At 35.6% G+C, this 27564-nt stretch overlaps 1 protein-coding gene across 14 annotated transcripts in view; it reads left to right on the top strand.

The window, feature by feature from the left end:
* VPS13B (vacuolar protein sorting 13 homolog B) overlaps positions 1-27564 on the top strand; it is a 795150-nt gene that overhangs the window by 313536 nt on the left and 454050 nt on the right. For 13 of the 14 annotated variants that reach the window (XM_089898526.1, XM_089898529.1, XM_089898532.1 and 10 more), the window contains 2 exons: positions 9273-9382; positions 15444-15591. In XM_089898526.1, the coding sequence (XP_089754652.1) occupies positions 9273-9382; positions 15444-15591 (258 nt within the window). The remainder of the gene's footprint in view (positions 1-9272; positions 9383-15443; positions 15592-27564) is intronic. The other variant, XM_089898531.1, reaches the window with a different exon arrangement.

Here is a 27564-nt window from a genome sequence, read left to right as displayed (position 1 = left end):
TTATATTCTTTGCCCATTTTCCTGTTTGGTTGTTTTTTTTATATCTGTATTGGAGTATAATTCTTTACAATGTTGTGTTAGTTTCTGCTATACAACAAAGTGAATCAGCTATACACATACATATATCCCCATTTTCCCTCCCTCTTGAGCCTCCGTCCCGCCCTCCCTATCCCACTCCTCTAGGTCATCACAAAGCACCGAGCTGATCTCCCTGGGCTATGCAGCAGCTTCCCACTAGCTACCTGTTTTACATTTGGTAGTGTATATATGTCAGTGCTACTCTCTTACCTCGTCCCAGCTTCCCTCCCCGCCCCTGCCCTTGTCCTGTTTGTTTTTATATCCTTTTTGCTTAGTAATTTTTAGGTCTTCCTATGTCATGAATATTGTCTTTGTTATGTTTTTTCCTAATATTTTGTTCTAGTCTGATTTTTGCCTTTACTTTTGTCTCTGGTATCTCTTATCTTTTAGAAATTCTAAGCTTTTTCCTCTCAAAGCTGTTTGTAAATACCTTTATGGTTTTAGGGTTTTATGCCATAAATATAAAGTCAGAGGTAAAAAGTTTGAAACATCACAAAGTATTAATTACTGACACTTATGGTTTGAGGTTACCATTAAATCTCATTTATGAATTCTGTTCCAATTGAGAAATAAGACATAAGAGTGAGAAGGAAACCAGTTATTAACTTAATACCTGATAAAACTGATTAAGTAACTATTTGATCTGGGGAGAAAAAAGAAGAACACCAATAGGAAATATAAAATAACAAGCAGAGTCTTTTTGAAGTCCAATTTGTCTTCCTTCTGTGGACCTCAACTGGACTGGAGAAAAACATGCAACCAGGATGAGTTCACTCACTTTGAATTCATGACCAGGGAACACAGATGGGTCTTTCTGAATGTGTCACTATTTCACACATTCTGCAATTTCCTAAAGCACTCATAACCTCTTCTGCCATCCTTATTCTTAACTTATGACATTCTTATATACTGAGAAAATGAAATTGAGTCAGTGGCTAAAATGAGTTCTATAATACTCAGTATTGCAGCTGGCCAGAGAATGGAAAGGGCAGTGGTGGTAAGAAGTGTTAATGGTGGAAGCTAATTTGAATGAAACGATGTGCAGAATTTGGATAGATGGAAATAAAAAAGTACATGTGTACACAAATGTGTTCAATGTATATTTTTTATTTAATTTAAATTGGGTTTGACAGTAACATTGATGTACGCTTGTGTGTGTATGTGTGTGTGTATATACATGTAACTAAAATAGAATGTTTTAAAGAGGTCTGCTTTATTGACCAACATATTTTATTCTTTCTGGTGCCCTTCATTCCTTTTCTAGAATTGAGTTTCTATCTGGCATAATTTTCTTTTGGACTAAAGCACTTCTCTAATAATTTTTAGTAGGGCAAGACTTTGGGTGACAAATTATTTTTTTTTGTTTTGTTTTCATTTTAAAAGGATATTGTCAATGGATATAGAAATCTAGGCTGTCTTTTCTTTTAGCACTTTAAAGGTATCATTCCACTGTCTTCTGGCCACCATTGTTTCTGATGAGAAATTGTCCTTATCATGGTTCCCTTATGTCTATTGTGCCTTTTTTTGCTCTGTATGATTTCAACATTTTTTTCTATCTTTGGTTTTCTGCATTTTGGTCATGATGTGTGTAGATCTGGTTTTCTTTTCCTTTATTTTTCTTGGGTTTGCTGAATCTGTCAGTTGATATCATTCATAAGTTTTAGAAAGAAATTTTTAAAGAATCCTTTACCTCTGATACTATATTTTTCAAATTCTAGGATTTCTGTTTGGCTCTTTTTAATAGTTTCTGTCTCTCTGTTGCAATTCCCCTTCAGTTCATGCTTGTCTACCTTTTTCACTACTTTCTTTAGCGTATTTATTAGAGTTCTTTTAAAGTCCCTGTTTGATAATTCTCGTACCTGCCACCTTTGGGACTGGTGCTATTGACTGTTTTCTCTCTCTCTTTTTTTATTTTTTTGCGGTACGCGGGCCTCTCAGTGTTGTGGCCTCTCCCGCTGCGGAGCACAGGCTCCGGAGGCGCAGGCTCAGCGGCCATGGCTCACGGGCCCAGCCGCTCCGCGGCATATGGGATCTTCCCGGACTGGGGCACGAACCTGTGTCCCCTGCATCGTCAGGTGGACTCTCAACCACTGCACCACCAGGGAAGCCCCTGTTTTCTCTTTTGACAGTATTTCTTTTTGTTTTACTGTGTGTTTCATAATCTTTTTTTTTAAATTGAATGCCAAACATTGTATGTAAAAAGAATAGAACCTATGGTAAATAATGCTTATGCCCACAGAAGGGCATGCCTCTTATTTTGTCATGTTCTTGGTATAGTTGAGTTGGGTTTGGTCTTTGCTTTCTATTCTGTGGTTGAGCTTGTTCTGATCCTGCTTTACTTATATTAAGTCACCCCAGACTTCAGATATTTTTGAGAGCAGGATCGGAATTTTTCTTGTAGTATGGTTTGTGACTTTCACTCAGTTCTCCTGACCTACCCTCAGACTTCAGCATGCCGTTTTCATCTGTCCTTATGGAGGGGTCTATCTCTCTTAGTTCCTCTTTTCTTCTCCTAGCACAGATTGCCCTGCTTGGTGCTCACTGAAATGTTCAGAGTGGCTGTGAGATTTCTCTCGATTCTCCTTCTTTGCACTCAGACTTCATCAGGCTCCATGTCCCTGCATCTCAGTGGGATCTTTTTCATCTGTCCAGTCCTGTCCCCTGTTATTCTTATGAACATTTGGTGGAGGCTTGTTGAAAAGAGATGGCAGGTGGGTAGATTCCCCTTGTGTCTACGGTTTGCAGAGATTCTACACTGTCATGTCTGCCCCTAACTAACTCTAAACATTTGTTAAAAGGTCAGTTGTTTTCTTCTTATCCACTTTCTTTTCCTCCTACTGCTGTGCCAAGAATAAAAGCCACTGTTCATTCCTTCTGCCCTATGAGGGGCCTTTCACTTTTATGATTTTTGTTCATAAAAAATCTGTCTGATGAATGTTGAAAAGCTTTGATAGGTTACATGGCTTGTTCTTATTGTTACAATAGGATAGAGTTCTCTTGTGATTTTCTATATCCTAAGAGAAGGGGAAATAATTATTAATTAAGTAACATGAGCTACCATACACACATACCTAAAAATCTTATGATTCATTTATACTAAATTTGACAATTACCTTGGATAAAGTTGCCAGTAGTTGGCAGCTCATCCCTGCTCTGTCATTTTTTTAGTGTCTGATTACTCTATCTTGCCTTTATTCCCCACCCTTGTTTTTGAAGTATTGATTCTTCCTTTTTTGTTTATTTAACTATGTAGCCAAAAGTTTTGAAATTATTCTTAAAACTAAGAGTAACAATTTCTTAAGAGCACTATGCATCTAAAAAATTCGTACTTTACTATAGTTGCATAATAGAAAAATAGTGAGTTTTAGCCACTTAAACTTAGATGAAGATTAATATGTCTGTGTTTTTTGTCTCATTCATTGGTTTAAGATAAATGCAGGGTACTTTTTCCTATTAATAACTTGATATTTTACAGGACAGTCTCATTGGTTGACAAGGTTTCTGTAGCTGATAAGAAGGATGTATGTTTAATTTTAATGCTCTGCATCTTTGGTCTCTAACCCTTACTTCAGTTCTCATTCTTCAGCTTAGGATGTAACTGAAAATGACAGTGGTGCCTTGGTTTAACTAATTGGTAAAGCCTGAATGGAATGTGGATAAGTGGGCCATTTTGGCAGTGAACAGAGGAGTAAAGCACACTTTTCTCATTAGTTGTCTCCCAGGCTAAAATTAAACAGAATAATATATTGCCAAATTTTAGTGATTTATGGAGGATCTGTTCTGAGTCAACTATCACACTAATTGTCTGCACACTTATATGTCAGAACTTGTGTGTTATTTTTAAAGGCTGTGTCTCATAAATTGAATATAATATAAAAATATCCCTTTAAATTTAGGAGAACATTATTCTAAATTATAATTTTAGCTAAGTTGGTAAATTGATAGATTATTCTCTTTTATTACCTGTTTAACATTCATAAAGTTCAAGCCTGGCTGTAAGTCATTTAGTCATTTTTGGTATAATGCAGTTATGTGACTTAATTGAATATTTGTTGGTGAAGTATTTAACTTTTTCATTAAAATAAAATAAGACTTTCAGAATTAATTGTCCATGTGAAAATATTTACCTATTTATATTTGTTTTCCTTTCCCTTTCTCTACCATCCCAATTTTAAAGGTGTGCTAATAACTTACTGAGAAAGTTTTTAAAAATTTACTCAACATGCTTAGTTTTGGGCACATATGAAAAGACTATTAAAATAACTTGCCTCATATGGAGAATTCCGTAATTCCTTAATTTACTTTTGTCTTTTGCAGTTTGTATTCTTTTAAATTTATAACTGCTTTGTTTATATAGGTTTTTTGCATATTTTCATCATAATTTAAAAATACTTTCTATGTGGCTTGTACTTGAGATGTATAATATTAGAACAAAACTTATCCTGATAGATTTACTTTTAAAATCAATTTAATTTATTCTTTTTCTTCTTTTATCATCTTTTAATGGTAACACTTGGTGCATACAAAAGAATATATGTAAGTTTTGAAGAAAAATCACGTAATGAATACCATTGACTATTTGCTAAGAAGTTGATTGTCAATTTATTTGCTTTTCTATACCTCAGGACATCTTTCTTTTTATTTAGGGTTCTTTTCTGATCTTCTTTTTCTCTTCAGTGTTTTGTTTCTTCTTTGTTTGTTTGTTTGTTTAATATAGGTTTATTTTTAATTATCCAGTTTGGATTCTTTGGGCTTCTTAGGTGTGAGGCTTAATATCTTTTGGCAATTCTGTAAAATTCTCAGCCACTTTTTTCTTTATTTCTTTTTTTGGAGCTGTATCTGGTCTTAGTTGCAGCATGTGGGTTCTTTGTTGTAGTGCACGGGCTTCTCTGTAGTTGTGGCATGTGGGTTTTTCACTCTGTAGCTGTGGTGCGTGGGCTCCACGGCGTGTGGGCTCTGTAGTTGTGGTGTGTGGGCTCTCTTGTTGAGGCATGCGAGCTTAGTAGTTGTCACGCACGGCCTTAGTTGCCCCGTGGCATGTGGGATCTTAGTTCCCTGACCAGGTATCGAACCTGCATCCCCTGCATTGGAGGACGGATACTTTACCACTGGACCACCAGGGAAGTCCCTCAGCCATTATTTTTTAACAATATTACCTCTTCTCATTCCTTAGTAACTCCTTCTGGAATCTAATTAGGTATATGTTTGTTCTTCTTACTCAGTCCTCACATCTCTTAACATCATTTTAACTGTTTTCTCTCATTTTTCTATCTCAGATACATTCTAAATTATCTTATTGTGTTTCTTCTATTTTATTAATTTTCTCTTCAACTATGTCTAATCTGCTATTTAACCTGTCCAATGAGTTTTTTACTTCAAAAACTAAATCTGTCATTTCTGTAATTTCCATTTTTCTTTAAAATGTGTTCTTTGCTGATACTTTCTCATTGTTTGTTCCCCTTCATGATTGCATACTTTTGTATTTTAAACGTTTTCTACATAGCTGTTTTTTTAGAAAATATTTATTTGGTTGCATTGGGTCTTAGTTGCGGCAGGTGGGCTCCTTAGTTGCGGCTTGCCAGCTCCTTAGTTGCGGCTTGCCAGCTCTTTAGTTGTGGAGTGCGAACTCTTAGTTGTGACATGCGTGTGGGATCTAGTTTCTGGACTAGGGATTGAACCCAGGCCCCCTGCCTTGGGAGCATGGAGTCTTAACCACTGCGCCACCAGCGAAGTCCCCATAGCTGTTTTTCTGTATTCAAATATCTTCAGTGCTTGAAAGTCTAAACTTGTTTGTTCTTTTTTCTGACTCTTGCTCACTTGCCTTTTGCAGTGCTTGCTGATTTTTTTTTGTTATGGAACTCATTCACAGATCTTAATTTGTGGCTGTTATGTTTCAGTGAATTGGAGACATCTCTCAAAGAGAAAAATTTATTCTGCATTTTGCTAGTGGCTATAAGGATATTCCTCAGCAAGAAAATCTAAAGCTCATCTACCTCTCTTTTCTGTTGTCCCCATTTTGAGAATCCCAGTTATATTCTCCCTCATGTCACCTGCACCTGTTTTTTAATGTTCCCTTTTCAAAAGTCTTTTTGGTAATTATTTTAGTGTTTACGTCCATGTTTTTAAATAACTTGGCTTCTCTTGCTCTTTTTTTTTTTGTTTTTTTTGTTTTGGGTATGCGGGCCTCTCACTGTTGTGGCCTCTCCCGTTGCGGAGCACAGGCTCTGGACGCGCAGGCTCAGCAGCCATGGCTTACAGGCCCAGCCACTCCGCGGCATGTGGGATCTTCCCAGACTGGGGCATGAACCCGCGTCCCCTGCATCGGCAGGCGGACTCTCAACCACTGCGCCACCAGGGAAGCCCTCTTGCTCTTTCTTGATTGTTCATTTTACAGCATTATTCATTGCTATCTTACTGTGGAAAATGATAATTGGCTAACTTTCACCCTCTTCAGTGCCCATCACACATTCCTCTTATGTACCCATACCCCCAGTAATCAAATGTATGATATTGTTGTATTATACATTTGATTAATCAATGAATTCATTTTTTTCAGAATTTACATAGTTCTGTCTGTAGATATTATTCATGGTATGGTCATGTTTATCCTATGGTTAGTTATCCTTTTCTTTATAACATTTGTTTTTCCTGTATTTATTAATTGTTTGTTGTTTCTAAGTTTTCCATATACTTGTCACTAATTCACTGTTGTCATCCTGGGTCACTTTTTTCCTGTGTTGGATCCTTTGTCTTCTGGATCCCAAAGTTTTTTTCTTGTGGTAATTCCTTCTTTTGACGAAATACATTCTTTATTGTTAACCACATATTATTTTGGTGTCTTTAATATTTATGTGATATTAATTATAAAATATTGTGGGCTCATGTGACAGCAAGCAGTTCATAGTAATTTAAATCTAAATGTAATTTTATTTCTGTATATGGATTTTAGAAAAGTCTTTTAACTTTTAAGATTGAATTATGTATTCTTGAATTTAAATGAATTTTTGAACTCTATTTAAATGTGTTCAACACATTTCTTTAAAATAAAAAGGATTTGATTAATAGTCTTTCATATTTCAGGCCAAATTCTGTTTCTCACCTAGTAACATATTTTGATAGAATGAGTTGTTTAAAACAATAACACTATTCAAATTAGCTCTTGCTATATATACTCATATATCTAGATACTATATTTTTGTTAGTTTGTGGAGTTGATAGTCTCTGGCATAGTAGAGCTGTTAGAATGATTTGAAAACTGGATATAATTTTGGGAGTCTTATTTTATTTTCCTTAATATAATATAGCCTTTTTTCTGTATATTAGTGGTATTTGAGAAATAGGAGAATTTAGGTTCTTATGAGGAATCTGCATTCTATTACAGGAAAAAATATATATTAAATTGTATTTTCCAATTGACTTCAGTTATGATCCCCCCGTTTTGCAGTCATCTTGTATTTAGCTTCTCCCCATCATTCCTTTCTGATATGTGTATTTGAGTGAATCATTGCTCACTAGCACATGCTTTGTTACATGGAAGGAGGGATTGCTTATGTTGTCTCAGCATGTTGCCTAGGAATCTATACCGATTTTGGGTTCCTGGGAGAAGTAGCAACGTAAAGTAGAACAGGAGTACACATGGCAAATTTCACTTGAAAATTCTGTGCAAAGCTTTGAAAAAGGAGGAAATTTCTCTTTTGCTTGCTTCGTCTCCTCCATCCTTGTATCTCAGTCTCTTTGTGGTTCAATTTTCATAGGACTTGGTATTAATACTAATTGTACTAGCTGTTTTAATTATCTGCAATATTATAGAACAAATGGGCTTTTTTCAACTAACCTGAGAATCTGTCTACCATTTATTGTGATTCTTTTTTCAGCTCCTACTACGTGGAAGGTACTTTTTCAGATGCTGGAAATACAGTTGAGAGCAAAGCTGACTAATATCCCTTCCTTCATATTCTGTACATCCTAGTGGAGCTAATACTATTTTTATCAAAAAATATATGCAGAAATGCAAAATCTTATTTACAGATATACATGACCTGCCCCACATAAATTAAGAATGGGATATCCTGCTTTAGTTAAGTTTATGTGAGCTACTTTTTATTAGAGAGGGACAAAAATGTTTTAGTTAGTAGGATGGAATTGCAACTTGTTACACTTCAGTCTTTGTGTTTCATGTCAGAATGTTAGCCTTCATTTCATCTAGGCAGCTCTCTCTCTTTGCTTCTGAACATTTAAAGCTGTAATTTACAGTGATTTATTAAGTGGTTATAATAATGCTTCCTTTAATATCATGAGTTAGTTCTGTAATATAACCAAAGAAGGGAGATAATATTCCCTTCTCATGGCCAATATAGAAATTGCTGTTTGCCTAAAAAATAAAGTTTATTAATATTTTTTAAAGGCAAATGCACATTTAATGAGATATAATTCACATTCCATAAAGTACATTATTTTAAAGTGCATAATTTAGTGGTTTTTAGTATATTTGTAAGGTTGTACAGCAATCACCATTTTCTAATTACAGAACATTTTCATCACTCCCAAAAGAACCATATACCTACTAGCAGTTATTTCCCATTCTTTCCTCCCCCCAGGCCCCAGCATCCACTGATCTACTTTTTTCTTCATGGTTTTGCCTGTTCTGGCTATTTCATGTAAGCGGAATCGTATAATACGTGGTTTTCTGTAACTGGCTTGTTTCACTTAGCATGTTTTCAAGGCTTATCCATGTTATAGCATGTATCAGTACTTCATTCCTTTTCATGGATAAATCGTTTTCCATTGTGTGATTCTGCTACATTTTGCTAATCCATTCAGCAATTCATCATGGACATTCATGTTTTCCCACTCGTCGGCTATTGTGAATAATGCTGCTATGAAAATTTGTGTACAAGTTTTTGCGTGGATATTTGGTTACAGTTCTTTTGGTATATACCTAGGAATAGAATTGTTGGGTCATATTGTAACTGTATATTTTTCTTTCTGATGAAATGCCAGACTATTTTCCATATTATTTGCATTATTTTATGTTGCCACCAGCAGTGTATGAAGGTTTGAATTCCTCCACATCCGTGGCAACACTTACTGTTGTTCATCTTTTTTATTATGGCTCTCCTACTTATTGGTGTAAAGTGACATCAAGCTTATTATTTTTAGGAGGAATGTAACAATTTAAAAATCTTGTTTTTTAGGTGCCGTACTTCTTTGTAATGTACAAGGACTAGCAGTTAATATTGACCCTATCTTATACACCTGGCTTATTTATCAACCTCAGAAGCGAACCAGTAAACATATGCAGCAGGTGAGAAATTTTTATAATTCTCTAAATAATTTTTTTTCTTATTTGTTAGAGTTATATATTTCTTCTGTTGATTTTATTTATGGAGGTACCAGAATTCTTCTACCCCTTTCAAGCAATTCTACTCTTTAATTTCTGTACAAGAAATTACAGTTCAAAGTAGAGTTGCATTGATTGTTAAAGGGACTTGGTCTACAATTGCTTGTAAAGCAGATACTTTAGAGAGACTAGGTTAGGTAGTCCTATTTTAATGGCTTATTTTCCCTCATAGTCCCTACATGTTTGTTCTCAGAGTGTCCAATACATAATAATTGCTTAGGAAATGTTAGCTTTCATTTTCATTATCTCTACATTTCTTCTTCATCTGTAGGTTTATTCAACAAACATGCATTGAGTGTGCCTAACTCTGGTATTGGGATGGTTGGTGCAAAAGACTTGGCATATGTGTGTGTTTAAAGGGGTCTAAATTACAAAGCAAAAGGAGCTAATTATAGTCCCCTGAATACTTACGTGTAATTCTCTATGTGTAATTCTGACAGATGGGTTTTATTATTCGCATTTTAAAGATGAAGAAACTGATGCTTATTGAGATTAACTTACCTATTTTCACACATCTAGTATATCTCAGACCTAAGAATTTTTTTTTTTACATCTTTTTTTTTTTTTTTTTTTTTTGCTGTACACGGGCTTCTCACTGTTGTGGCCTCTCCCGCCGCAGAGCACAGGCTCCGGACGCGCAGGCTCAGCGGCCATGGCTCACGGGCCTAGCCGCTCTGTGGCATGTGGGATCCTCCCGGACTGGGGCACGCACCCGCGTCCCCTGCATCGGCAGGCAGACCCTCAACCACTGCGCCACCAGGGAAGCCCTTTTTTACATCTCTATTGGCGTATAATTGCTTTACAATGGTGTGTTAGTTTCTGCTTTATAACAAAGTGAATCAGTTATACATATACATATGTTCCCATATCTCTTCCCTCTAGAACTAAGAATTTTTTAGGCCAAATTTATGTGACATTGAATTGCATTTTCCCATTGACTTAATTGTAATTTTGTAACATTCTACTTGGAATAGCTTTGTAATTTTTTTCTGAGGTAACTTAAAGCTAATTTATAGGAGATAAGTGTATAATTTTATATTTACATAAGAATATAAAAATTAACTTAAAAAGTGCAACCCGTGTCTCAAGGAGCATCTTTTTAAAAGCTTTTCTTCATTTTGTCCTAATTTCATTTGAAACTTCTGCCATCCCTTCTCCATTTCATGCTTCCTTTTATCAAATACATACAGAATACAGTGCAGTATTCTAGTTACTGGGGCTATAGAAACAGAAATCGTGGTTGAGAATATCCCTTTCTCTAGAGGTATTTAGTGTATTTGAGAATGTGAAGGAATGTAGTAGTAATGCCATTCTTGGTACCTCCCTTGGTATCCATAGGGGATTGGTTCCAGCCCTCCCTCCCCTGTGGATACCAAAATCCACGATGCTTAGGTCCCTTGGTGTAGTACAGTTGGCCCTCTGTATCCTCGGGTTCCAGATCAACAGAGGGCTGACTGTAATTGCTATGTTAGATGTATTTACAGGAGTATATGAAAACATAAAAGGAAACATTCTCATGATCAGGTGAGGATGGGTGTTAGAAGGAGGAATTGACAATTGAGCTGAGCGTCATAAAAGTAAGCCAGACAAGGAAGGTTGTTCTAGACTAAACTGTGAGCAGAGGCAAAGACGATGGAGTAACTTGGCAAGAAAGGGACCTTCAGTGTTTCCAGGCTAGAGCCAAGTGTTCTTATAGAGACTGGTAGAAATTGAAAACCAATTCATAAAAGATTTTATTTGTAATGGTAAGTGTTTGAGACTTTATCCCAAAGGGTACAGAGGAAGTATAGGAAACTAATACAAATAGACTTGGATTTTAGAAAGTTTAACAAAATATGGAGTATGAGTAATGGAGAAGTTAAGACGAATGGCAGGGACAATTTGAGAAAAATTTAGTTGTAAATTTTTTTTCTTACTGAGATATAATTGACATATAACAGTATATTAATTTCAGGTAGCAACATAACAATCCAATATTTGTATATATTGCAGAATCACCACTATAAGTCTAGTTAACATCCATCACCACACATAGTTAAATAATTTTTTCCCTTGTGACGAGAAAATATTTACTCTCCTAGTAACTTGCAGATATACAATACATATTATTAACAATAGTCATCATATCGTACACTACGTTTTATGACTGGAAGTTAGTACTTTGCCTTTACCCATTACACACACCCCTCCCCCAATCCCCCTGTCTCTGGCAAACACCCTCTCTTCTCTGTATGTAGAATTTGATGTTTTGGGTTTTTTGGGTTTTGTTTTGTTTAGATTCCACATATAAATGTGGTATTTGTCTTTCTTTGTCTGACTTAGCAGAATGGCCTCAAGGTCCATCCATGTTGTCACAAATAGCAAGATTTTCTTATTTTTTAGGGCTGAATAATATTTCATTGTATTATAAATTTTTCATTGGTTATTTTATAAGTGATGCAGTTATCTCCAGTACACCATAGATATCCCTGAATGTCAGGTAGCGTTCTAGCAGCTTAAGTAAATTATACATTTGTTTGATTGATACAAGTACCTTCAAATATTTTGATTTTTTATTTTATTTTTATTATATTGTTTCATAAGTATTTTTAAGTTAAATATAAATATATATATTTCTCTAAGTTCAAAACTAGTAGTTTCATTTAAAAGATAAACAAATAAATACCCATAATCCTAATCATTCAGTTACAAATAATATTGGGATAAATATCTTCATATTTGCATTTTTCTTTAATTATTAACTTAGAATATATTTTTAGAAGTGTAACTAGTAACTTCAGGCATGTGGTTTAGCATATTTTAAGGCCTTTGTAATATTTCCAGTTTGCTTCCAGAATTGGTGTACAGTTTATATTTTCGTCAGCACTTTATAGTATTACTATTTTGCTACAGTTCAGCATATCTCAAAAATATGCTTTAAAAATGCCTTTAATCTACTATTTCAGTTCTACATTTTCTCCAACATGGAAAATTGAGAGTATAGTTGAACCCTATGACCTTATTGCCCAGTTTCAACACCTATCAACCCATAACTAATCATCTTCACTTTTAAAATCTGTTGTGTGAAAAAAGGCTAGTATTCAGTAGTGGTGGAAATGTAGAAAATGGATGGACTCGTATATTACTGTTGTGAGTGAAAATTAATAAATTTGTCAGTGTCTAATAAAATTACACATGACCGTAGCCTATGACCCCAAAATTCCACTTTTTGATAGAGCTGTGTTCTTACAATGACATTCATATGAGCCTAAGGAGTCATGTATAAGCCTGTCCTTGCAGAATTCTTTGCAATGGTGTAAAACTGGAGACAACCTAAATGACTGTCTCTAACGAAGCAGATAAATAAAGCATGGCACGTTAACATGATGTATTATTTTTTTGTTAAAAATTATTCAATAGGTTTTAGTATGGAAGTCTCAAAATTCTATTTAATGCAGAAATCAATTTCCCAAGGACATACGCAATATGAGAGTACTTATATTTTTCCCAAACCACCCTGCATATATTATATATTATATATTATCTATTATATATCACATATTATATATAGTATACGTTATATATAAACTATATATATGGCATATGTGTAAGTAAATATGGGTGTAAAAAATTAAAGGATTGTATCAGTATCATAATAGTGATTGACTCTGGGAGGAATGGGCCGTTAGCAATCAGAGGGGATTTTAGCTTTATCTGTAATATTTTACTTTTCTCCTTAAAAAAAGCAAATATGATAAATTGTTAATTGCCAGTAATTATTGGTTATAATGAAAATATGGATGTTCTTTTATTCTTCATAATTTCCTATATTTTTACATTTATTAAATTAATAATAAAGGAAAATTTTATAGGAAGAGGGACAAAAGGCTTTTTAGGTATTTGGGGACCACGGGATATTGATGGGGCAACAATAGGACAGATATGGGACTAGGGTACAATGGAAATTTGGGGGGAATATCCCGTACCAGAAGGCAGAAGAATGTAAGCAGAGCAACAGGCGGTTGCTAAAAATAAATGCTCCTTCTTTTGATATTTTTGACTGGGGTATTCATATTTCCAAAAAAGCACCAGGGAAGCCCTAGAAAGGGTTTTTATTTGGCCTTTTACTGTATTTTTACCGATGTGAAAATGCACCCAGAGTCTCAACCACCAAAAGAAAGATTTTTTTGTTTGTTTGTTGTTGGGTATTTCCAATATCATAGCTTCCATCAATCTCATCTTTCACCTATTGTGCATGAATTAAATATCACACTATACAGCACGGAATTTTTCTGTAATTACATATTATATATTAATTTTGGTTCTAAACTTGGTCCTAACTTCTTTGAGTGCTTCATCAATTCCAGGTTTATAAATGATGTCCAGGAAATTCAAGGGATTATGGAATCACTAAGTGTTAGAGCACAAAGGGATTTTCTAGTAGACATCTCCACCCCCTTGTTTTATAGATGAGCAAGTTTAAATTAGACTCAGCATTTCTTATCTAGCTCTTAAATATTATTTCCTATTTAGATTTGTAAAAATATTATCAGTTTGACTAAATACTTAACATGAAAGCAGATATTCTTCATTGTGGTGTTTCCCACAATATATTTAATCTTTCATTTTCTCATTATCAGTTTTCTTGTCCTTTTACTCACCCTAGGGAACAACTTGTAAAATAATTTGGCTTTTTTTCCATTATATTATATGGTTATATAATGTACCTATGTTCTCATTGAAATATTTATTCATAATTTAGATAATATTAAATAGTTACCATAAGTTGGGTGAAACTTAAAGTTGGATCTATAGAAGTGTGGATGTTGTAGTGTTGAGGGTAACATTAGACCACACTCCAGCCTAACCAACCCCCTTCAGATTCACCATCTGATGCAGCTGTATCACAGTTATCATCTGTTGTTTCCGAAGCTGCAATTTCCTCCTCAATTTGTGGCTAAAACCCAACATTTGATGATTGTTTTCCACTCAGTTCAACATTGATCTTTGATCCTGAAGAAAACTTAAAAATAACTTTTTTTTTTTTGGCCAAAAATCTGACAAGATTGTATTGGGCGTCATCAGCAGTAACATCAGACTTTATTTCAGTGAATAAAGATGAAACAGCTGCTTTATTGTCCAGCTCAGCACTCATGCATTCAATATAGGATCGTAATGTTTTCCAGCTTTCTCTAACTATAGATATTTTTCTGTGCTTTCTAAATATGCTGTGGATATCACTTTGTCAGATGCAATATAGAGATTTTCAGTAATTCTCAAAAAAATTGGATTGTCCATATTAACATGTACCTAATCAGTTTATAGAAGTACTTCCCTAAAATATCATTTTATAAGGATAGCTTTTCATTTACTAGTGATCATAATTTTCAAAGTTAATTTTAGTTTTGATTTGCCTCTAACATGTTACCTTTATACTTCTTACTAAAATTTATGTTAAATTTTAATTAATTACAAGCTCTCTTGGTTTTTGCACAGAATTCTAATTTAAAATTGAAATTGTTAAATGTTCCTGTGTGAGTGTGTGTGAGAGACAGTGACCAAGAGGGAGAGCAAGAGAGATTGACTGATTCATTGATTTAAAATAATAAAGCCCCATGTATAGCATGGAGTATGTAATCAATTATAATATCTTTGTATGGTGACAGATGATAACTAGACATATCATGGTGATCATTTTGTAATGTACAGAAATATCAAATCACTGTGTCATGCACTTGGAACTCACATAAAGATGTACCTCAATTATACCTCAATTGAAAACAAGATATGTAGACACTGGGGGAAAATTTATCAAAATGCTAATGATGGTTATCTCTGGGGGGGTAGGGATTATGAGTGATTATTAATTAAAAATGAATAAAGCCTCAACCACAACATGTGATGGACTTTCTTCAATGATGCTGTGTTTAACCTTCTCTGCTTAAGAAATAGTAAATAATTCAGTTTTTCATTTGACTCTCTCCAGCAGCCTGTGATAGCTGTTCCTCTTGTTATGCCAATTAGCAGAAGGAAGGAGGATGAGGTGTCTGTTGGAAGTGCACCCTTGGCAAAGCAACAGTCATATCAGGCCTCTGAATATGCCAGCAGCCCTATAAAAACAAAAACAATAACAGGTATGTGTCAAGAATTCTAAAGGGTCTGTGATTTCACCCTACCTCTAAGCTAAGAAGTTATCCAGGCCATAATTTCATGAATGCTGCCCAGAGACACAAGAATCCTGGAATGGAGACAAAGGACTTTATTATCTATAGCATTAGCAGTTACCGAAGTATTAGCATTTTTTTGTGTCCCTGCACTAAGCCTAATTCCTACAGGATGGCACGAAGAGGGCCAAGTGATACCTGTATACAGTGGATTATATTACAGGAGAGGAACCTGAACTTTATAATGGGTAGAAATTATGCCTGCCATTTTCTCTAGTGGGAGGCCCTATGTGTACCTTACAAGACTGTACGCAAACCTGCTCTTTGTTCAGGAGGAAGACAATATCTTTGTCTTCTGAGGCTGTACACTGTACAGATATCCTTGAAAATAACATTGGAAACAAAGGCATTGACTGCCTCTACTTGTAAGACAGGCAAAAACACAAGAGACCCATGGAAAATCATCTCCCAATAATATCATTATGTTCCTTCTTAAAGTAAATTCTTGCAATCCACCCTACATCTCAGTCTTCTTTCCTTCCCCCTTCTATTTGTTAGCTAGATCACCTATGCAAATATAAAACATATTCTTACATAAAACAATTTCTTTTATTTCCTTTTGTGTAATTAAAAACCCACTTTTTTATTGTTTTATTTATTAAAAAAATTTTTTTAACATCTTTATTGGAGTATAATTGCTTTACAATGGTGTGTTAGTTTCTGCTTTATAACAAAGTGAATCAGTTATACATATGCATATGTCCCCATATCTCTTCCCTCTTTTATCTCCCTCCCTCCCGCCCTCCCTATCCCACCCCTCTAGGTGGTCACAAAGCACCTAGCTGATCTCCCTGTGCTATGCGGCCGCTTCCCACTAGCTATCTATTTTACGTTTGGTAATGTATATATGTCCATGCCACTCTCTCACTTTGTCACAGCTTACCCTTCTCCCTCCCCATATCCTTAAGTCCATTCTCTAGTAGGTCTGTGTCTTTATTCCTGTCTTGCCCTTAGGTTCTTCATGACCATTTTTTTTTCTTAGATTCCATATATATGTGTTAGCGTATGGTATTTGTTTTTCTCTTTCTGACTTACTTCACTCCGTATGACAGACTCTAGATCCATCCACCTCACTACAAATAACAATTTCGTTTCCTTTTATGACTGAGTAATATTCCATTGTATATATGTGCCACATCTTCTTTATCCATTTATCTGTTGATGGACTAAGATCAGGAACAAGACAAGGTTGCCCACTCTCACCACTGTTATTCAACATAGTTTTGGAAGTTTTAGCCACAGCAGTCAGAGAAGAAAAAGAAATAAAAGGAATCCAAATCAGAAAAGAAGTTATGATTTCATTTTAAGTAGTGTTTTAAATGTCTAATGTTTTCCCTTAGATATTTCCCTTAGATATTCCAGATTCCCTTAGATATTCAGATTTATTCCATATAACTCATATATCCCCAACCATATTAAAAAAGGTTTTATATTTTCAGTAACTCGAAAACACTTACTGAATATCTATAATGGGCAAGACTCTGTTGTAAGTAATTTTGAGGGTAGGAATATTAATAAGACATGATCCCTGCCCTTAAGGAATTTAAAATATGATCATATACACAAGGAAGTTCAAGCTGACATTTGTGGTTTAGAAGAAAAGTTAGTTTCCTTACCATATTTAAAAACAACAGCAGTAAAAATGCTAACATACATTTTTGTGGAGTTTTATACATAACTATTATTCTGTGTTCTATTACTTTTCTTAAAATAGGATGTTATGTTTATTTTGTGGAATCATTAGACTTCCACCTGTCAGTATCCACAAGCCTTTTGATATGTTGAGATTTTCTTTACCAATTGATAAAAATGCTTTTGCTTATTTTTTGTATTATAGGAGGATGATCTGTAACTTGTATTGATTTTTTAATATAAAATTAGATATTTCCTTTCGATACCATGCTAGGTTTCAGACTTTAGATCTCTTGAACTGGTAGGTTACATAATGGTTTATAAATATCACCTCTTAATAAGATAAAAAAAATGTCCACTAAGTATCAATTGATAAAAATAAGTTTAATTTTATAGGAATATTAACCACATATTCTGACCTCCTGCTTTACTATTTAGTCCAGTTTTTTAAATCACACTTGATAATTGGTGTAAAGTAATTGTTAAGGGCGACTAAAGATGACAGAAAATACTTATGATTTAAATGAAATTACATGACAGAACTATGTAGAAAATATCATAGATTTTAGAATGCATTTGCTATGCATGGAGAAGTTTCATAGATAAATTCACATCTCGTATTGGTTACCTATCAATTCATGAATGATATCAGTTAATATCTGAGATTTATTTTGCTTTCATATACTTTCCCACTTAATTATAAGAAATTAATATTTTATTTTGAATAAATTAAGAAAAACCCCAAACATAATTTCTCATCAGTAATTATTACTTTATAATCTAAAAACATAAACACATTCTTTTTTAAAAATTTTATTTATTTCGTCTTTAAATTTTATTGGAGTATAGTTGATTTAAAATGTTATATTATTTTCAGGTGTACAGCATAGTGATTCAGTTATACATATACATATATTCATTCTTTTTAAGATTCTTTTCCCATATAGGTTATTACAGAATGTTGAGTACAGTTCCCTGTCCTATACAGTAGGTCCTTGTTGGTTATCTATTTTATATATAGTAGTGTGTGTGTGTGTGTGTGTGTGTGTGTGTGTGTTTGTGTGTGTTAATCCCAAGCTCCTAATTTATCCCTCCCCCCCACATTTCCCCTTTGGTAATCATAAGTTTGTTTTTGAAATCTGTGAGTCTGTTTCTGTTTTGTAAATAAGTTCATTTATATCATTTTTCAAAATTAGATTCCACATATGAGTGATATCATATGATATTTGTCTTTGTCTGACTTACTTCACTCAGTATGATAATCTCCAGGTCCATCCATGTTGCTGCAAATGGCATTATTTTGTTCTTTTTTATGGCTAATATTCCATTTTAAATATGTACCACATCTTTATCCATTCCTCTATTGATGGACATTTAGGTTGTTTTCATGTCTTGTCTATTGTAAATAGTGCTGCAATGAACATTGGGGTGCATGTATCTTTCCGAATTATGGTTTTCTCTGGATACATGCCCAGGAGTGGGATTGCTGGATCATATGGTATCACCTCACACTGGTCAGAATGGCCACCATGAAAAAGTCTACAAACAATAAATGCTGGAGAGGGTGTGGAGATAGGCGAACCCTGCTACACTGTTGGTGGGAATGTAAATTGGTACAGCCACTATGTAGAACAGCATGGAGGTTCCTTAAAAAACTAAAAATAGAAGTAACATAGGATCCAGCAAATAACACATTATTCTTTATTTCAAATTACAAATGTGAACTGTGGTTCTTTGCATCTGAGTTGTGGATATTTGCTTTTTCTGTCTTTAGTGTTTCCCCATCTCTAGAACCCTTAGGTTATATATCCTGTAGGTATTTTCCTTATAGGTGAGGATGTCTATGTATCACCAGATATTTACTCAAGCAAGCATAACAATGAACAGTTATCAAACTGATGCCTGTGCTTGCTTGTTTTTGGACTGTGGGCATTTGTAGAAAGTAAAAATCCCTGGGTATAACATTTCTACTTTCTGACCAATGTATCTTTGCCCCTTGGATGCCACCATTTTCACTTCTTTGGAAAGCTTGTTGGTACTGTTCTCTCTTTTGAGAATGCTCTGTACAAATCATTTTCTTTATTTAGAATTATGTTTCAAAATTTTCTGTTTTATATTTAATTAGAGTATACAGTTCCTGTTTTGGTTTTAAGTTAAAAATGCTTTATGAGTCCTTTGAATTTGTATCTACTTCTAAATGTGGTTATCACTATTTTAATTATTACTTACATTGTATCATAAGCTATAATGAATTTGGTAAGGTATTCATAGCCTTTTACAAACCTTTTTTCTTGTTGTTTTTGTTTTACTTTTACCATCTTAACCTTTTTAAGTGTACAGTTCAGTTGTGTTAAGTATACAGATGGTCCCCAGCTCATCATGGTTTGACTTACAGATTTTCGACTTTATGATGGTGTGAAAGCAATATGCATTCAGTAGAAGCCATACTTCGAATATGAATTTTGATCTTTTCCCAGGCTAGCGATATGAGGTGGGATTCTCTGGTGATGCTGGGCAGGGGCAGTGAGCCACAGCTTTCAGTCAGCCATGCAACCATGAGGGTGAACAACCGAAACACTCACAACCATACGACTATTTTGTTTTTTACTCTCAGTACAGTATTCAGTAAGTTACATAAGTTATTCAATTATATAGTATAAAATAGGCTTTGTGTTTGATAATTTTGCCCACCTGTAGGCTAATGTAAGTGTTCTGAGCACATTTAAGGTAGGTTAGGCTAAGCTCTGAAGTTCAGTAGGTTAGGTGTATTAAATGCATTTTCAACTTAAGATATTTTCACTTTATGATGGGTTTATCAGGACATAACCCATTGTAAGTTGAGGAGGATGTGTATTCACATTGTTGTGAAATGCACGTTTTAATTTTTTAACTGAATTTTGCGAGTGGAGAAATGTGTTAATTTATGCTTGAATTCTTATTAAAATAATTTTAATTTTTACATTCTCAACCTAAGGTCCAAAGTTGGTCTTAAGTTCATCCCCAAGTTATATAGTAGTATTGGCACATGAAGACTGAGGCTTGGTGATATTGCACTGGGCTTGATTTTGCTTTTTAATTATTCATCAAGAAGCAGACATTCTCTTCCAATCTCAATTAACCAATCTTAAGTAGCTGGCTGCAGGGGGAACATGTGCTTGATGGCTGGAAATGTGTTGACAGCAGAACAGCACTGTTTCAGTGATATAGGCACGTAGGGCAGGCCAAGCCAGAATAAAAGCATGTTTCACATGAAGATAATGTATTATCACAAAATTCTAAATGATCTTCTAGAGAATCTGTATATCCTTCAAAACAAGGAAACCACTAAAAACTATGACATCTGTTTACCCTATGTTTTGGAAATGTTATGAACATTAAATTGGAACTCTTGAGGAAAATGTCTGTAATGGAGATGAAAACTTTAAAAAGCAGGATCCTTCATAAATGATAGCTCTTTAAAAAATACTAGCCATTTTTATCTTACATGTTTATATATTACCTCTTAAGTCTAAAGCACTGTAAGTACATAATTAAAATAATAGAAGGCCTTTTAATTTGACTCCTTAAATAATACCAAGATAATAGTAAATGAAGACCTGATAATTGATGTAAATTTTAGTAGATAATGCCACAAATTAAACGTATAAAACTTTAGCTTCTGACTGTGATGGAGGAACAGGAACTAGATTTATATTCCTGTTGTAAATAACTAATAAACTGGTCAAAATAAATGGGAGAACAAAAAAAGTTTCTAGACATCGGACAGTAGGCAGTGCAGTACTGTGATCCCTCGTTAAAGGGAAGCAAATGAGTTGAGCCCTAGGATTATCCTGGCTTTTTGGCTGAAGGCACATTCCAGACCACAGAGCAGGGTGGGATGTATCAAGCTGAACTCAGCTGTCTTGCTGAATTGAGGTTTAGGGAAGCAAAGGGATTGAAGTATAAGGAAGCAGAGATGACTGGAAATTATGGGACAGAGTTTCAGAGAGAGAAAGCTATGCAGCAAAAGAGCTTCAGAGATCAGTGATAGATTTCTCCTTGAGTTTTTGCTGAATAGTAAGCTGTGCCTGAATAGGATGAGACTCCACAAAGTTGGGCAAAGGATGACCAAGGACCTATGGTCTGAATGATTCCCAGAGCTCACACATGGCTAAAAGGCATTCAGGTTCCCACTGTGCTTAGTTCACAATTCCAACTGACCATTCGGGACACTCAGTGAAGACCCCAAAAAGATGACACCTCAGTATTGGAGCTGAACTTTCCATAGAGTAAAGCCTACCTAGACTCACCTTAAACACACTTTAAAAAAGCCTCTGAAGAAACCAGAACAGTGAGTGAGTTTACTGCTGGCCAAATGAAGCTCAGTGCTATTAAGAGGAATACAGCAAGATCCAGATACGTAACAACTTAGAAGTCACAGTGTCAAGCATCCAACCCAAAACTATTAGAGATGCAAAGAAGCAGGCAACTTTGACAAGGAGGAAAACTAGCAATAGGAATAAACTGAGAAATGACAGATGATAGCATTAGCAGGTATATTAAATACTTGTACATTAAAACAGGTGCTATAACTTCAGATGTTTGAGGAAAGATGAATACAATTTGGAGAGAAATAGAAGATATAAAAAGGAACCGTGCCCAACTCTAGAGATGAAAAATATAATATCTGATATCAGAAACTCACTGGGTGGAATTTGCAGTAAAGTAGACATTGCAGAAGAAGAAATAGTAAACTTGAAGACATAGCAATAGAAACTTGCCAAATTGGAGCACAAAAAGAATAAAGGGGAAAAATGTACAGAGCTTTAGTGAACTGTCAGATGATAATTAAGTTAGTCACAGTAGATCTCACTAAAAGTTCATGTTTGACTAGATACTTGAAGCAGGTGAGGGAGTGAGGCATGTAGATACCTGTAGAAAACTCATGTGTGATTATATGTATCTCTAGGAAATTGGACATACATATAATCCCACATACCCCTTCACTTAATAATTAAGGAGACTGAGTCTTTAAGAGGTCAACTTACCCAAGGTTAGAAAATATATATATATATATATATATATTTTTGCCATACGTGGGCCTTTCACTGTTGTGGCCTCTCCCGTTGCGGAGCAACAGGCTCCGGACGCGCAGGCTCAGCTGCCATGGCTCACGGGCCCAGCCGCTCCGCGGCATGTGGGATCTTCCCGGACCGGGGCACAAACCCGTGTCCCCTGCATCGGCAGGCGGACTCTCAACCACTGCGCCACCAGGGAAGCCCCAGTTAGAAAATATTTAATGGTACTTTTAAAAAATGTAATTTCTAGGTTATAGTAGTCATTTTGTGATTAGCTGCCTCTTTCATTCCTTAGTGGCATAACCAGCCCTAAAATGAGGTCTATGTAAAAATTCCTCTCTAAAACCTAATATATAACCAGCCAACTTCAGAGTATCTTTTTCTTTTTTTTTTTTGTCAAAGGAATTGTTCTAAATTTTCATCCCAGTTCCATCGGACTAAGCTAGTTAAGAATTTTGTGTCAGAGCTACCAACGTGAATATACTGGGAAACAACTCACCTCTGTGATGAGCGTGGAGGTTCTGCCTGGCTTTAATCGGGTGTCACTTCAGTGGTTCAGTTCCTGGCATAAACTCCAAAGGGAAACACTACTCCTGACATGTTTTTCCTTCCCTGATATGTCCTTAAATATATCCTGGAGTCATTCATGCTTCCAACAAAATTAAATTAAATATTTATTATGTTTCAGATATTTAAAGTTTTTGTCCAGCATATGGAAATTCTATTTTATTTAGTTCTCAAAGAGAAATATGAAAAATCATGAAATTTGAAAAGCACTTTGTTACTTTGTTTATGTTACAGATAGTGAAAGTTTTCAGACTTCCTTTTTTTTTAAAGAATCTTTCTTTTGACAATGAACTTGGGCTATTATGTAGAATATTTCTAATTATGTTTTTTTCCTGACCTGATTTCAAAATATAGTATTTTTAAACTAAGCAATAATTTAACTGTAATTTTTAAGATTGTATTAAATTTGGCTGAAGGTATCAGAAAATCCTCAGTAACAGTGATTTAAACAAGATTGAATTTTTTTTGAAAATATGTGGAAATAATGTAATTTACCAAGGACTTGTATCCAAAATATATACGGGACTCTCAAAATTCAATAATTAGAAAACAGACAACCCATTAAAAAATTTAACAAAATTTTTGAACAAGCACTACACCAATAAAGTTATATGTATGGTAAATAAGCACAGAAAAAGATGCTCAACATCAGTAGTCACCAGGGAAATGCAAATCAAAACCACAATGAGCTACCACTACACACCCTCCAGAACAGATTTAAGAAGACTGACCATACCCAACACTGGTGAGGATATACAGCACCTAGAAGTGTCATGTACAGCTGGTAGAACTGTAACATAACAAAGTCACTTAGAAAAACAGTTTGGTAGTCTCTCAAAAAATTAAACATATATCTACTTATGATATCCTTTCAGTATTTACCTAAGAGAAATGAAAGCATGTGTCCATACAAAGACTTATACTTAAATGTTCATAGCGGCATTTTTTAAAAAAAAAAAAAACAAACAAGATTGAATTTTATGGCTCTCATGTGAAAGCTTTGAGTAGGCATCCAGAGGTGTTAAGGTTCTCTAAGATCAGGTACTTTCTTATTCCCCATGGGTGGCCTGTGTTGCCACACTTGCCTTATGGTCCACAATGGATGCTTCAGCCATTTATCATATCTACATTTCAATGAGTGGGAAATGAGTAAAGGGGACGCTTTTATTTCTTTAAATATTGTACAGAAGTTGCACCCTTCACTTTTGCTTCACTTCTCTTGGCCAGAAATTTATCACATGATCATATGTAGCTATGCAGGGGTCTCAGGATGGTAGTCTCTATTCTTTAAGGCCACACACCTGGCCAAAACGTGTGGCTTTTAACTAAGAAAAAAGGGGAGAATAGATATTAGAGGTTATTTAGCTGTCTTTGCCACAACAACTTAAAATAGAATGTTACAAGCTGACTTTTAGAAGAGAAATAGGAAATAAACACTTTTCTTTTAGTGGGGATACCAGAAGACATAGCTGGTAAAAGTATTTTCATGTCTGAGGTGTGGTTTGGGTTTTTCTCAATGAGAGGTAACAGGTTTGGGAGTTATCACCATATGGATTCTAGTCAGAGCCACAGAGTGCATGATCTCTCAAGGAGACCATGCACAGCAAGATCAGAAGAAAGCCCAAAATTAAATTCTGAGCAACTTTTCATTAAAGAGTAAGGAGTAGGAGCCAATGGAGAAGATTGAGAAGCTTCATTCTGAGAAGTAGGCAACAAAGGAACGTATGATATATATATATATATGACACAAATGAAAAGTTTCAAAAAGAGGGTGTCTAACTGCATGATATGCTGTAAAGTCATCAAGAAAAATGAGGCTGAAAAACTTTAATTGGCCAAGGTCAGTTGGCCAGAGGAGCTTTGGTTGTTAGGGGATGAATGGGAGTTGAGCATGTAGGGGTAGCCTCTGTATACCACGCTTTCAGGAAATTGGACCCTGGAGAAACTTGGGTATGTCAGTAGTTACAGTGAAGCAAACAGGAGAGAAGAAAAAATTAGAGCAACAGTAAAGTTTGGAATAATTTATATACTGAGATCACAGGTCAGGTAGAATGTAAGATCTTATAAACAGATATAAGATTTAACAGATAATTGCCACTTCCTCTGAGAAAGAGGTAAGAAGATAAAGTATATACCATTATATGTCAGTTTAGTTAATTTTCTCTCCACAAACAAGTATTTATGCAGGATAAGTATTGTTATCTTTGCACTGTTACAGAGAATGTAAGAGATTAGGAAATGTATAATTTTTTCAAGTCAAGCCCCTTGTTTTTCACATACAAGGAATATGTTCCTTATACGAAAACAGGACATGACATTACACTTTACCTTCAGTTTTTTTTTAATCAGTTTAATGTATTACTCCAAGTTTGAAATTTCTTCATCGTAAAAAAAAATCATTCCATCCAAGGCAGCATAACTTGTAGGATGGTTTTAAGGAAGGAGATTTCCAAATTTTACTAGTAATATTTGCTCCTGAAGGCACTGATGTATTTTGGATTCTAACTTTTTAATAATTGTGGATTATAAGTAAAATGGGTCATACCAATATAGTTATCCATCTAAAAATGTTTAAGCAATCCTTAATTTGATTAAGCTTGAATGTTGAGCAGGTATGTTCCTAATTATAGTGTGGAAATAGTATTACTGTACAAGAAATACACTTTTGTGGATTTATGTATATTAGAAGTTGCTCACTTTAATCATGTAGCTTAGCATAAAATTCCATTCCTTTGTGATTAATTAGATATTTAGTTTCATTGGAAAATATTAAAGCATGAGAGTACACACTAATGCATAATATGTAATTGATTTTATTCTCTCAGGAGTAAAATATGGTTTAAAAAACATTTTCCCCTTATGGAATAGAGAAAGGTTTAAAATGCATTGAAGGGGACCTTCATGATGGCAGAGGAGTAAGACGTAGAGATAACCTTCCTCCCCACAACTACATCCGAAATACATCTACATGTAAAACAACTCCTAAGAACACCTACTGAACGCTGGCAGAAGATCTCAGACTTCCCCAAAAGCAAGAAACTCCCCACGTACCTGGGAAGGGCAAAAGAAAAAAGAAAAAAAAAGAGACAAAAGAATAGGGATGGGACATGCACCTCAGAGGGAGCTGTGAAGGAGGAAAAGTTTCCACACACTAGGAGGCCCCTTCACTGGTGGAGATGGGGAGGTGGGAGGGGGGGAAGCTTCGGAGCATGGAGGACAGCTCAGCAACAGGGGTGCAGAGGGCAAAGCGGTGAGATTCCCACACAGAGGATCAGAGCCAACCAGCACTTACCAGCGCGAGAGGGTTGTCTGCTCACCTGCCGTGGCTCGGGCTTCGGTGGTCGGATCCCAGGGAGCGGACTGGCGTTGGCTGCATGAACACAGCCTGAAGGGGGCTAGTGCCCCACAGCTAGCTGGGAGGGAGTCCGGGAAAAAGTCTGGAACTGCCTAAGAGGCAAGAGACCATCGTTTCGGGGTGCGCGAGGAGAGGGGATTCAGAGCACTGCCTAAACAAGCTCTAGAGACCGTGTGAGCTGCGGCTATCAGTGCGGACCCCAGAGACGGGCATGAGATGCTAAGGCTGCTGCTGCAGCCACCAAGAAGCTTGTGTGCAAGCACAGTCACTGTCCACACCTCCCCGTCTGGGAGACTGTGCAGCCTGCCACCGCCAGGATCCCGTGATACAAGGACAACTTCCCTGGGAGAACACATGGTGTGCCTCAGGCTGTTGCAACATCATGCCGACCTCTGCCTCCGCAGGCTCGCCCCACATTCCGTACCCCTCCCTCCCCCCAGACTGAGTGACTCAGAGCACCCTAATCAGTCTCTCCTTTAACCCCCTCCTGTCTGGGCGAAGAACAGATGCCAGAGGACGACGTACGCACAGAGGCAGGACCAAATCCAAAGGTGAACCCCAGGAACTGTGCAAACAAAGAAGAGAAAGGGAAATTTCTCCAAGCAGCCTCAAGAGCAGCGGGTTAAATCTCCACAATCAACTTGATGTACCTGCATCTGTGGAATACCTGAATAGACAATGAATCATCCCAAAATTGAGGCAGTGGACTTTGGAGCAACTGTAGACTTCGGGTTTGCTTTCTGCATCTAATTCGTTTCTGGTTTTATACTTATCTTAATTTAGTATTTAGATCTTATCATTGGTAGATTTGTTTATTGATTTGGTTGTTCTCTTTCTTTGTGTGATTTTGTCTGTATAGCTTTGCTTTTACCATTTGTCCTAGGGTTCTGTCAGTCGTGTTTTGTTTTTTTTTTAAGTATAGTTTTTTTTTAAGTATAGTTTTAAGTATAGTTTTTAGTGCTTGTTATCATTGGTGGATTTGTTTTTTTGGTTTGGTTGTGCTATTCCTTCTTTCTTTCTTTTTATATTTTTAATTTTTTTATTTTTAATATTTATTTTATATTTTAATAACTTTATTTAATTTCCTTCCTTTTTTTTTTCTCCCTTTCCTTCTAAGCCATGTGGATGACTAAGCCAGGGTCTTAGTGCTCTGGCTGGGTGTCAGGCCTGAGCCTCTGAGGTGGGAGAGCAGAGTTCAGGACACCGGTCCACCAGAAACCTCCCCCCTCCATGTAATATCAAACGGCAAAAGCTCTCCCAGAGCTCTCCATC

This window comes from Delphinapterus leucas, chromosome 17 (assembly GCF_059928025.1).
Source record: "Delphinapterus leucas isolate spDelLeu-1000000601 "Yukka" chromosome 17, BTC_Dleu_Yukka2, whole genome shotgun sequence".
Classification (NCBI taxonomy): domain Eukaryota; kingdom Metazoa; phylum Chordata; class Mammalia; order Artiodactyla; family Monodontidae; genus Delphinapterus; species Delphinapterus leucas.
Note: the sequence above shows the minus strand (reverse complement) of the source record. Positions and strands in the feature narration are given on the sequence as shown.